The sequence below is a fragment of the Pogoniulus pusillus genome, chromosome 7 (assembly GCF_015220805.1).
Source record: "Pogoniulus pusillus isolate bPogPus1 chromosome 7, bPogPus1.pri, whole genome shotgun sequence".
In the NCBI taxonomy this organism is placed as follows: domain Eukaryota; kingdom Metazoa; phylum Chordata; class Aves; order Piciformes; family Lybiidae; genus Pogoniulus; species Pogoniulus pusillus.
Window position 1 is genome coordinate 27078715 of NC_087270.1, and position 11894 is coordinate 27090608.

Genomic DNA, 11894 nt, shown 5'->3' on the forward strand with positions numbered 1-11894 from the left:
ATGAGCACTGACACTGCTCTTCCTCAGTTCTTCCTCCACTGAACTCTCCTCTGCAGGGTCAATTCTCTTTTTCCCAATTAAATCCAGATCTACCTAGCAGCTACCAAGGCTGCACAGGACTCTGTCCCCTGTCCCGTTTTCTGATATGCAAGATCTTCTCCCACTCCCCAAAGCCACAGAGCAGGATGTAGCTACGCTGCCACCATTACCCACTCCTCCATCACTCTCCTTCCCTTAAATCCCTGCCTGCCTCCTCAGTCCTCATCCTTTTCCCATCACCCTCCCTGCTGATGCTCTTCCTGCAGCAGCGCTGCCACACTCCCCCTTCCGCCGCAGTTCCTCTCAGCTCTGACTCCTCTGAACTTCCTGAGACTCCTGATGCATTTCCTTATCCCCTCTTTAATGCTTCTGCCTAGGGGCCAGCTCCTGACCCCCCACTGCTCACAAGCCACCACACTGCTGCTGCCTCGGAATGACTCTTGACTCCCAGTACCCACATTCCTTTTGTGTGCTCCTCACTATGACTGATTCTCCTACACTGCATCCAAAGCAGTGTGACAGCAGCACAGGGAGGGTATCCTGCCCCTCTGCTCTGCTGAGACACCCCCCCCAGCTCTGCTACTCCCAGCACAAGAGGCACATGGAACTGCTGGAGGGGTCAGAGGTGGCCAAAAAGATGATCAGAGGGCTGGAGAACCTCCCCTGTGGGGACAGGCTGGGGGAGCTACAGTTGCTCAGCCTGGAAAAGAGGAGGGTCCAGGGAGACCTCAGAGCAGCTTTCCAGTGCCTGAAGGGGCTAAAGGAGAGCTGGGGAGGGACATTGGACAAGGGCTGAGAGTGATAAGGGGAGGGACAATGGCTTTGAGCTGGGAGAGGGGAGACTGAGAGTGGAGATGAGGAAGAAATTCTGACAATGAGGGTGGGGAGACACTGGCACAGGTTGCTCAGGGAGGCTGTGGCTGCCCTCTCCCTGGAGGTGTTCAAGGCCAGGTTGGACAAGGCCTTGACCACCCTGGGCTGGTGGAGGTGTCCCTGCCCATGGCAGAGATTGGCACTGGATGATTTTTGAGGTCCCTTCCAATCCAACCCATTCCAGGATCCAGGTTTGGCAATACCTACACCATCCTTACCACTAGCACCACACTCTGACTATGTCTCAGCCTTCTTCCTCCTCCTCCCAGCTCCAGGTGCCCACAGAGCAGGTTGCTTTCCCTTGGTACCTGCTGGTGCTCCTGCAGAGCCTGTGCAGGGTTCTGGTTTACTTCAGACAGACTCTGTAATGACAACCTTCTCTCTGACAAGCTGGGCTGCTTCTCCCATTTGGGTAGGTGCTCCTCATCTGTGACACTGGAGTTGCTTCAGCTCTGTCAATTCTCCATCATTTCCCCCTTTCTTGGCACTCTTCATGCTTCAGCACAAAGCCTTCCACTGTGCTGCCTTCAGCAGCTCTCAGGTGAGCAACTTGCCCCTGAATATTATTTCTTTGCTTGATTTCCTTGCTTTTGCTTTTAGTGCACAAAGAATTGAGCCCAGTCATTCAACACACACTTTCCCAGGCTCACCCACAACATCCACTTGACTCCTGCCTATCACTGAGCAATTCTCACATCATCTGCTCCTGCTTCTACCTGCTCTCTCCTGGGGAAGTCAGCACCTTGGCTTCTTGTCACCACTGGGAGGTGGCTGAAACACTGCTCCTCTGTGCTCCTCCTGCACTCCCCTGCATGCCTGCAGTGCCAGCAGGCAGCTCACTTTCAGAGAATCATAGAATGGTTTAGGTTGGAAGGGAGCTCAGAGCTCTGCCAGTTCCAAACCCTGCCGTAGGCAGGGACACCTCCCACTAGAACAGGTTGCTCAAGGCCTCATCCAGCCTGGTTATGAACACCCCCAGGGAGGTTGTGGAGCACAGAATCACCCAATGTGATCTTTGATCACATTGGGTGATTCTGTGCTCCACAACCTCCCTGAGCAACCTGTGCCAGGGTCTCACCACCCTCACTTCTTCCTAGCATCCACTTCCAATCTCCCCTCTGACACTTCAAACCCATTCCTCCTCCTCCTCTCGTGACAAGACCTTGTCAATAGTCCCTCCCCAGCCCTCTTGCAGCCCCCTTCACATGCTGCAAGGCCACTCCAAGGTCTCCTGGAAGCCTTCTCTTCTCCAGCCTGCACAGCCTCAATTCTCTCAGCCTGCCCTCAGAACAGAGCTGTTGCAGCCCTCTCAGCATCTTGGTGGCCTCCTCTGGACTGGCTCAAACAGTTCCAAGTCCTTGTTGTGCTGAGGGCTCCAGAGCTGCACACAGTACTCCAGGTGGGGTCCAACTTTGCCAGACCTCAGCCAGCAGCTTCTCTTCAGCTGAGACCTGGCTCCCATCACCCATGCAGAGCTCTTCTGCACTCTGAGGTTTTTATCCATGGTCTCATCATTTCAGTTATTTCAACATTCCAACCATGCCAAACAGTCTTCCTCAGTCACAACCACTCAGATAATGGGTTGGGTTGGAAGACACTTTGAAGATCTTCCAGTTCCAAGCCTCTGCCATGGGCAGGGACACCTCCCACTAGCCCAGGTTGCTCAAGGCCTCATCCATTCTGACCTTGGTCACCTCCAGAGAGGGGCAGCTAAATGCTACTACACCTTTCAGTTTGTTTCTCTCCATACTGCAATCAACGCAGGCAGTGCTCTATGACTCTCATCCTTACCAGCAGGCAACACCACCCAGCTCTTGCTCACTCCTGCCTGCCTGCTCCAACCAGGCTACCTCCAGCTCCCAGCACCATTGGCTTCTCCAGAACCACACCTTCATGGTGTCTCTCCTACCAACACAGGTTTTGTTGCATCCACAAACTCTTCAGATCACTAACCGGAGTGGGAAGGGGGTGGAGATGTCCACACAGCTGGAGAAGCTGCAGAAGGGCTTCACCCAGAGAATGTCCCTCCCTGCCCCTCTGTGCCAAACAGGGCCCTCACTCAGAGCCAGCGAGGGCTGCTGCAGGAGACACAGCCCAGAGTGGGGCGAAGGCCACCTGTGGCCCAGCCATGGCTCTGGTACCATGGACAGGGCAGGGCCAAGGCTTCTGGGAGCAGGCAAGGCTGGGAGTCCCAAGGAGGCAAGCGCTGGAGAGGAGGAGTGCGAAGGAGAGCTAAGGGACTGTAAACACCACGAGAACACAGGGCAGCTGATACCCATAGAACAGAGGGGAGAGCTCACCCAGACAGGGCCAGGCCCAACTTCTGTGGAGCTGCAGGTGCCAAAGTTGTTCTCGGGGCAGTCCCAGCACAGTGGGGGTTGGAAGAGACCTCTGGAGATCACCCAGGCCAAGCAGGGCACCCACAGCAGCCTGCCCAGGGTCACAGTGGCCAGGTGGGGTTGGAAGCTCTCCAGAGAAGGAGACTCCACAGCCTCCCTGGGCAGCCTGCTCCAGGCCTCCTGCACCCTCATACCAAACGAGTTCCTCCTCATGTTTAAGTAAAACCTCCTGTGTTCCAGTTTGTGCCCCTTGCCCTGTCACTGGGCACCACTGGCAAGAGCCCAGCCTCACCTTCACAACCTCCACCCTTTGGCTCTTGCTGAGCATTGCTCAGATCCCCTCTGAGGCTGCTCCTCTGCAGGCTCTCAGCCTTTGCTGCTCACACAGCTGCTCCAGGCCTCTCAGCAGCTTTGTGCCCTCCTTCAGACTCCCTCTAAAGCTCCCTGTCCCTTGCTCTGGGAAGCCCAGAACTGGACACAGCACGCCAGGTCTGACCTAATCAGGGCAGGGTAGAGGGGGGGAGGAGAACCTGCCTTGACCTGCTGCCCACACTCTTCTTCATGACCCCCAGGAGACCACTGGCCTCCTTGGGCATGGAAGCACACTGGTGGCACTGGCTGCTGGCTCTGCCAAGTGTAAGGTCTGAATTCTGTGTTCTAAAAGGTGCACAAAGCTGCAGCTGAACATCTACATCTTAGCTCCTGTATTTCTGCAACCTTCATCCTCCATTCTGCTCCCAAGAAGGCCATTCCCACACTCCTGCTGCAATCAGCATGCCAGTTGTGTCATAATGACTTTTCCAGAAGCCTCTTTGGATGCTGATGAGAGAGAACCAGGATTCCAGAGAGGAAGCAGAAGTGAAAAACAAAAACTGGCTTTAAACAACATCTATTTATGGCACTGTGTTCAGTGACAAGGTAAGGAAGCTGTGCACATACATTCCACCACAGTGGGCACTGAAGTGTCCTGTCAGAGGAATACACAGCTAACAGCAGGGAATTACCCACAGCTTCCCAAAGTGCATGCAGACATCTTCGCACAGCCCTCAGACACAAGCCATGCTCTGCAGGAACACTGAGCTCCACTACCGCAGCAAAAATACACCACGGGGGAAGCCTGCACTGGGAAAACACCCATGGGTGCACCTAGCCAGTGCCACAGCACCACAGCATGGCTTGGGGTGGAAAAGGCCTCTGAGATCAGCCAGCCCAGCCACCAACCCAGCACCGCCATGGCCACCAAACCACGGCCCCAGGTGCCATGGCCACACGGCTCTGGAACACCTCCAGGCACGGGGACTGTGCCACCTCTCTGGGCAGCCTCTGACAGTGCCTGACCACTCTTGCACCAAACATATTTTTCCCCCTCTCCAACCTAACCCTCCCCTAGGTTAACCATTCCAGGCCATGTCCTCCTGTTCCGTCGCCTGAGCCTAGGGAGCAGAGCCCAACCCCCCTCACTGCAGCCTCCTCTCAGGGAGCTGCACAGAGCAATGAGCTCTGCCCTCAGCCTCCTCTGCTCTACACCAACCTCCCCTGCTCCCTCAGCTGCTCCTCCCCAGCCCTGCTCTCCAGACCCTTCCCCACCTTTGGTACCCTCCTGCTCCAGCCACTCAGTGTCCTTCTGAGAGTGAGGGGCCCAAACCTGACCCCAGCACTCAAGCTGTGTCCTCCCCAGTGCCTGACACTGTCCTACCCTACCCAGCTGCTCTCACCTCTCTCCTTTGCCAGGCCTGCAGAACCAAAATTACAGCATTTTAAGTTACAAGAGGGAGGGAGACTCAACAAACATTGACTCCTCAGGGTTCTCCAAGCCAGCTGGAAACTCTGGGACAGCCTCAGGTGGCAAGAGGCTGTTCCCATTTCTGACCTATGCTGTAAGGGACAGGGGGGAAGAAAAGGATTTGGCGCTGGGCCAACAGACTGCACACCCAGGAGTGGGAATGGCAGAAGAAAATCCTCCTTTTCAGGTGCACAACGACAGAGTCACTGAGCTGCACCAATGGTGGAACTGGAGCCAAGAACAAAGGCGAGCAGAGACCTGAAGTGACACATTATGGCTTTCATGGGAATCCCACGGGTTCTGCAGGAATTCCTGGAGAGTGGCTTTTAAACAGACCCCAAGCAACTCAAATCTACTTCTCTGCAGAGAACCAACCCCATCTTTGGCACCACTGCCCTGCGCCTTCAGGTTCTATGGCTGACACCTTCACCCCACACCTTTATCCTGTCTACTCCTTGCAAGGCCTTCACTCCAGCAGGCAGAGCTGCCCTGCTGGGGAGGCTGTGCCAGTACCCCCTTGAACTGCTCCCAGTGTTTGCAGCCTCCTCTCTTTGGAGGTAAAGCAGTTCATGAAATCAAGTTTTGTTAGACAGAAGAACCTTTGCACCTCAAGGTGCAAAGATCATAGAATCAAGCAGGTTAGAAGAGACCTCCAAGCTCATCCAGCCCAACCTAGCACCCAGCCCTAGCCAAGCAACCAGACCATGGCACTAAGTGCCTCAGCCAGGCCTTGCTTCAACACCTCCAGGCATGGGCACTCCACCACCTCCCTGGGCAGCCCATTCCAATGCCAATCACTCTCTCTGCCAGGAACTTCCTCCTCACATCCAGCCTGAACCTGCCCTGGCACAGCTTGAGGCTGTCTCCCCTTGTTCTATTGCTGGGTGCCTGGCAGCAGAGCCCAACCCCACCTGGCTGCAACCTCCCTTCAGGCAGCTGCAGATTGCAATGAGGTCCCCCCTGAGCCTCCTCTTCTGCAGGCCAAACACCCCCAGCTCCCTCAGCCTCTCCTCACAGGGCTGTGCTCCAGGCCCCTCCCCAGCCTTGCTGCCCTGCTCTCGACACCTTCCAGCACCTCAACAGATCTCTTCAGTTGAGGAGCTCACAACTGGACACAGCACTCAAGGGGTGGCCTGAGCAGTGCTGAGCACAGGGGCACAAGAACCTCCCTTGTCCTGCTGCCCACACTGCTCCTGAGCCAGCCCAGGATGCCATTGGCTCTTCTGCCCACCTGGGCACACTGCTGCCTCAGCTTCAGCTCCTCTCTCCCAGCACCCCCAGCTCCCTCTCTGCCACTCAGTCCCCAGCCTCTAGTGCTGCTTGAGGCCAAAGTGTAGAACCCTGCCCTTGGCCTTGTTCAGTCTCATCCCATTGGCCTCTGCCCACCCATGCAGCCTGTCCAGGTCCCTCTGCAGGGCTCTCCTACCCTGCAACAGCTCCACACCTGCTCCTAGCTTGCTGTCCTCTGCAAACTCACTGATGCTGGACTCAACCCCCTGCTCCAGATCATCAATAAAGATATTGAACAGGACTGTGCCCAGCACTGGTCTCTGGGGCACAGCACCAGTGACAGCTGCCAGCTGGATGTGGCACCATTCACCACCACTCTCAGGCAGTTCTTGACCCATTTCAGAGTGCATCTGCCCAAGCCACAAGCTGCCATCTGTGGCAGGAGCTGCTTGTGGCAGACAGTGCCAATAGCTTTGCTGAATTCAAGCAGACTACATCCACACCGTGCCTCACATTTACCAGGCAGGAGCCTGATCATAAGAGATGAAGTTGGTCAGGTAGGACCATGGAATAGCTGGACTAGCTATTGGAATAGCTTGGACTGGAATAGCTTGGACTGGAAAGGACTTCCAAAGCTCATCCTGTCCAACCCCCTGCACTCAGCAGGGACATCTTCCACTACAGCAGGTTGCTCACAGCCTTGCCAAGCCTCACCTGGAATATCTGCACTGATGTGGCCTCAACCACCTCCCTGTGCAACCTGCTGCAGTGTTCCAGCAGCCTCCTGGTGCAGAACTTGTTCCTCACCCCAGTCTCAATCTGCTCTGCTCTCATTTCAAACCTTTAGGAACAGTCCCTCTGCAACTTCTGCCCCTGCAGAGAAGCAATTGCATCCCCATCCCTGGATGTCTTTAAAAGCCACCTAGCCACAGTGCTCAAGCATATGCTGTAGCAGTGTCTCTGACAGAGTTAGATAAAGGTTGGATATGATGATCTTGAAAGTCTTTCCCAAGCAGAGTGATTCTGTGATCTTTATGGCCCTCAGTTCCAGGCTTTATGGGAGCACCACTACAAAGAAGAGTGGCACACTTGGGTTCCAGTTGTGAAATCACTACAAAATAATTCCTCACAACCCTTAATGATCACAGCTCTTAGCACCACCTTGCAGGCTCCACTGGAGTTTGGGAGCTTTTTTATTCAACTGCCCACACAGCAGAGAGAGAAGTGTGTGGACTGAGGAGCACCTGCCAGATTCTGAAGCGTTCATTACCCAAGGATGGTCACCACACACTTGTGGCTCCTGGGACCTTGAGCAGCAAGAGTCAAGCTAAGAAGCCTGCATCTGTCAGCCTAGATTAGCAAACCCCAGCAGCCCTCCCCCATCGTGCAACTCTGCCCTGCACTGTCAATTAAAACTTGTTTAATCTTAGTCACTGTCACCCAGGCAAAGATTAAACAGTAACTTGGAAGGGCCTCTGACGCTCGCTGCTCACTTGCCATTTTCTTCTGGCAAAAGCTGAAGATTCCAGCATTTTGCTAAGCAGCATCCTCAGGGGAGCAGTGCAGAAATCAGACAGCTCCTTTTTCCCTTTGCAATCCCTTGCCTTTCAGCAGCATTCAGGTTGCCTTCTCTAAGCCCTCTGACTGCACAGGCTCTCCTTCTCCAAGTCTCTGAACTGAACAGGCACCGCTTCCCCAGTGGCAACGCAGCACTCTTGGTGATCTCCAAGTCAGGGTCTGTGGTTGCTGCACATCATCATACAGAATCAGTGCTTTGATTGCAAAAGACCTTTAAGACCATCAAGTCCAAGCATCCAGCCAATGCCAGCATGGCCATGAAACCATTACCTCACATACCCCAACAGAACTCAGAGTATCTCTGACTGATACCCAAAATGAATCCTGTCCTGTGAGTGACAGTTCAGGCAACCCAAGGTCAGCAAACACCTGACTGCCCACAGAGACATCCTGGCAGATTAACACACTCGTGGTTGGCCAACCTCTTATCAATTGCTGCCCTTAACAAGCCTCTTCCACTCCACCACCACGGAAGGCAAGGCCTCATTAACTAAACTTCTAAGGCACTGTTAGATACCTGCGAATTAAGTAAGACACTCACAGAAGCGGTAGCCAGCAGAGCTAACTGGGAGCACAGAGGAGCTGCCAGCCAGCTCTGGAGACAGACCCCTGTGCTTGCAGAGCTGAGCTCAGGCTGACAAGCGCCAGCAGCCCTCATCTCCTCTGCTTCTGCACTGCCTCCCCCGGTGCCTTTGCTTCCCGGGGAGCATAGAGCTTGGGAGACACAAGTCCCTTCATGCAGGCAGCTGCAGAGTCCAGACCCAGAGCTGCTGGGAAAAGCCAACTCCACTTGCAGCTAATTTGTTGGTTTACTGCGTGTATACAGAATCCCGGAGAGGAGAACACAACTGCCCGCAGCCACTCGCTGGAACCGCTGCCCACACAGAGGCAGCCCTCGGCACAGCCTCCACTCACCCACTAACTGCCTTGAGTACCACACTCCTCAAAGCACGCACTGCCAGGCCTGCCAGCCCCCAGAACCAGCCTGCCTGCTCCAACAGAGGCAGCACACACTGCAAGCTTCCCAGAACTGCTGGGTCACAAAGACGATCAGAGGCTTGAGAACCTCCCCTGTGGAGACAGGCTCAGAGCCGGGGCTGCTCAGCCTGGAGAACAGAAGGCTGCAGGCAGACCTCAGAGCAGCCTTACAGTGCCTGAAAGGGATACAGGAGAGCTGGGGAGGGACTTCTGACAAGGGCTGAGACTGACAGGATGAGAGGGAATAGTTTGAAGCTTGAAGAGAGGAGACTGAGACTGGAGATGAGGAAGAAATTCTTTACAGTGAGGATGGGGAAGCACTGGCACAGGCTGCCCAGGAGGGTTGTGGATGTCTCCTCCCTGGAGGTGTTCAAGGCCAGGCTGGATGAGGCTTTGAGCAACTTGGGCTAAAGGAATGTTGAAGATCACCTAGTTCCAAGCCCCCTGCCATGGGCTGTGCCCATGGCAAGGGGCTTGGAACTAGGTGATCTTCAACATCCCTTCTAACCCCAACCAATCCTAGGAGGTGTCCAAGGGCAAGCTGGATGAGCCCTTGAGCAGCCTGGGCTGGTTGAGGTGTCCCTGCCCATGGCAATTAAAACGACTACCACAAACATTCTGAACGTTTGTCTTTGCCACTGTTGGTCTTAAGACTAAGAGGTTAATAAGGTACGATTAAATCCAGGTATCTGAGTGCAAGCATGCAGGGAAAGAAAACTACCTCAGGAACAAAACGGCAATTCCCCCTGTGCAGATTATTTTGGATTCAACTCTCCTTGCTTTAGTGGTTTTGGGAACTGGCAAAACAGGAAAATCTGGAACAGGGTGTTTAAGCATCTAACCCGGGCTTTGTTCGCTTAAGACGAGTTAATAATCCATTGCTAGTGGCAGTTCTTTTGTAAGAAGGGACATGGACTGCTGACAAGAGTCTTTTTGCTGAGGAGGCTCTTTTTAAAGCACATGCTCAGTGCAAAACAAAGCAGCTCAGCACACTCGGGAAGAACTCAAGTAACAGGTAGATGGACCAAATTAACCTGCGTTGCAAGTAAGAGTGTGTGTCCCCCCGCCCCGAGTTACTTCAGCGAGGCTGCTGGAGGCAAACAGGACCCCGAGAGGCTTCTCCTTGGCGCTGTGCACATCTGACGGGGACGCGGAATGTGCTCTCGCTGTGTTCAGACCTGTCCCACATTTCCCTCTGATTTCCAACAGGAGGGGAAAGCCTCTTCTCTCCCCAGTGTGCTGGCAGCCACCTTCCGTGGTGGGAAGGGCTCTCAGCAGCAGGTTCAACAGCACGTCTGGAGTTATCTTTGCAGAGAGGAAAACAAACGTCTCTCTCGGCCGGACAAAAGCGGCGCCCACCGAGTGCCCGCAGCCCAGGCTGGCAAGGAGAAGGCACGGAAGAGAGAGGGGAGGCTGAACTCGCCCGTTCCTCGCCTCCCCGCCCCGGAGAAGCGGGCTCCGGAGGGAATCCCACCTGAAAGCACACGCCCGAGGCGGGGAGGCTGCTGCAATGCCTGTGTGCCGCGGGTGGGAAGCAGATGAAATGCCACCTGTGCCCAGGGGCAAGCAGGCACAGACACGCGGGGACGGCCACCGCAGCCTCCCGGGCCCAAGCCGGAGGGCTGAGGTGCTTCAGGTGCCGGTGCGAGGGAGCGGAGAGGCGAGACTGGAAGAGTTCAGGTTCCCCCCGAAGGCAGGAGGGGAGGCGTGGGAAACCGAGCAGCTCGGGGCTCCGCGGGCAGCAGCCGAGGAGAAAAAGGAGGGCTCCGGCTTGCCCGCAGCCCCGGGGGCAGCAACAGCAGCGCCTCAGCCCTTCCCCCCGCTCCCTTTCTTTCCCCTCTCCAGCAGGGCGAGCCCCATTTCCTCTCGGCGGCAGCCGAGGGCGCTCCTCGGGGCCGGGCGGACAGAGGGAGCGGCGGCAGCCAGCGCCGGTAGCGCCTTGTTGTGTGCCGCCGCCGCGGCGGGCAGCCAGGCCGGAGGGGGCTGCGCCGCCCGCTCCCCGCCCCTCCGCGCCTCCCCGCCCGGGGCTCACCTCCTCGATGGCCGCCACCGTGTTCCTGCACTGGGCCATCCGGGTGGTGAAGTTGGAGGCGGTGGGTGACTTGTAATCCTCATTGGTCTCGGACACGAATTCCGACACGGAGATCTGGTCCGGCATGGCGGGGCGGGGATGAGTGAGGGGAAAGAGGGGGGGAGGGAGAGCAGGCGGCTCCGGGGGGAGGGCCCAGGGGGGACTCCCCCCTCACATCTCTCGGCAACCGGCGGCGGCGGCAGCGCCCTCCCCGCAGCCCCGGCGTCTGCCGCGGTGTTGTTCCTCCGTCGCCACACAAGGCAAGTCCCCGCACCCACACGCCGCCGCCCGTACCGCGCGGTCACGCAGCACCGGGGCCGGGCACACGCCCAGCGGCGAGCGCAGGGAAGCAGGGAGGGAGGCCACGGCGGGAGCGGCCTCCGCACCCCGCCCGCCCAGTCGCTTTCTCCCTCTCTCACACAGCTCACAGAGGGCGGAGGCGAGGCGAGCCCAGGCGCCGCCTCGTAACCCCCCTCGCTGGCAGCGCCGCACGCCCGGCGCGGACCTGTCGCCACCCCCTCGCCCCCCAGCGCCTGCCCTCAGAAGATGGCGGCCCCTGGCCCCTGGCCCCTGCCCCCTTCCCAGCGGCGGGCGGGCGAGGCAGGGCCGGCAGCCCGCCCCTAACGGCGGACACCGGCTGGGCGAGGCCGGCGACAAGCAGGACCGAGCCGGCCGCGTCGTTACGGTCGTGTCGGGGCAGCAACAAGCGCCCAAAGGCAGGGCAAGGTGAGGTGTGGTACCTGCCCGGCGCGGCAGGGGCGGCTGGAAGCCACCGGACAGGTCTCCGCGGCGGCCGCTCCGCCGCTTCCCGCCGCTTCCCGCCGCGGAGCCTCCGCTCTTTTCCGTCTCTCGTACGAGCGTGCGGCTGGGCTGGGAGGGGGCTGCAGCTGACACGGCGCAGCCCTTCCGCGGAGGTCCACGCGAAGATATCTTCATGCCTAGCGCCGAAATGCTGGGAAAGCTCTTTCTGCGCTCGGAGCATTGCTACTTGGGTATCAATTAC

At 57.1% G+C, this 11894-nt stretch overlaps 1 protein-coding gene across 3 annotated transcripts in view; it reads right to left on the bottom strand.

Moving 5' to 3' along the window:
• ASAP2 (ArfGAP with SH3 domain, ankyrin repeat and PH domain 2) overlaps positions 1 to 11396 on the bottom strand; it is an 85311-nt gene extending 73915 nt beyond the window's left edge. For all 3 annotated transcript variants that reach the window (XM_064146342.1, XM_064146341.1, XM_064146340.1), the window contains exon 1: positions 10853 to 11396. In XM_064146342.1, coding sequence (XP_064002412.1) covers positions 10853 to 10978 — 126 coding nt within the window. In that variant the 5' untranslated portion in view covers positions 10979 to 11396. The remainder of the gene's footprint in view (positions 1 to 10852) is intronic.
• Between the last annotated feature and the right edge of the window lie 498 nt (positions 11397 to 11894).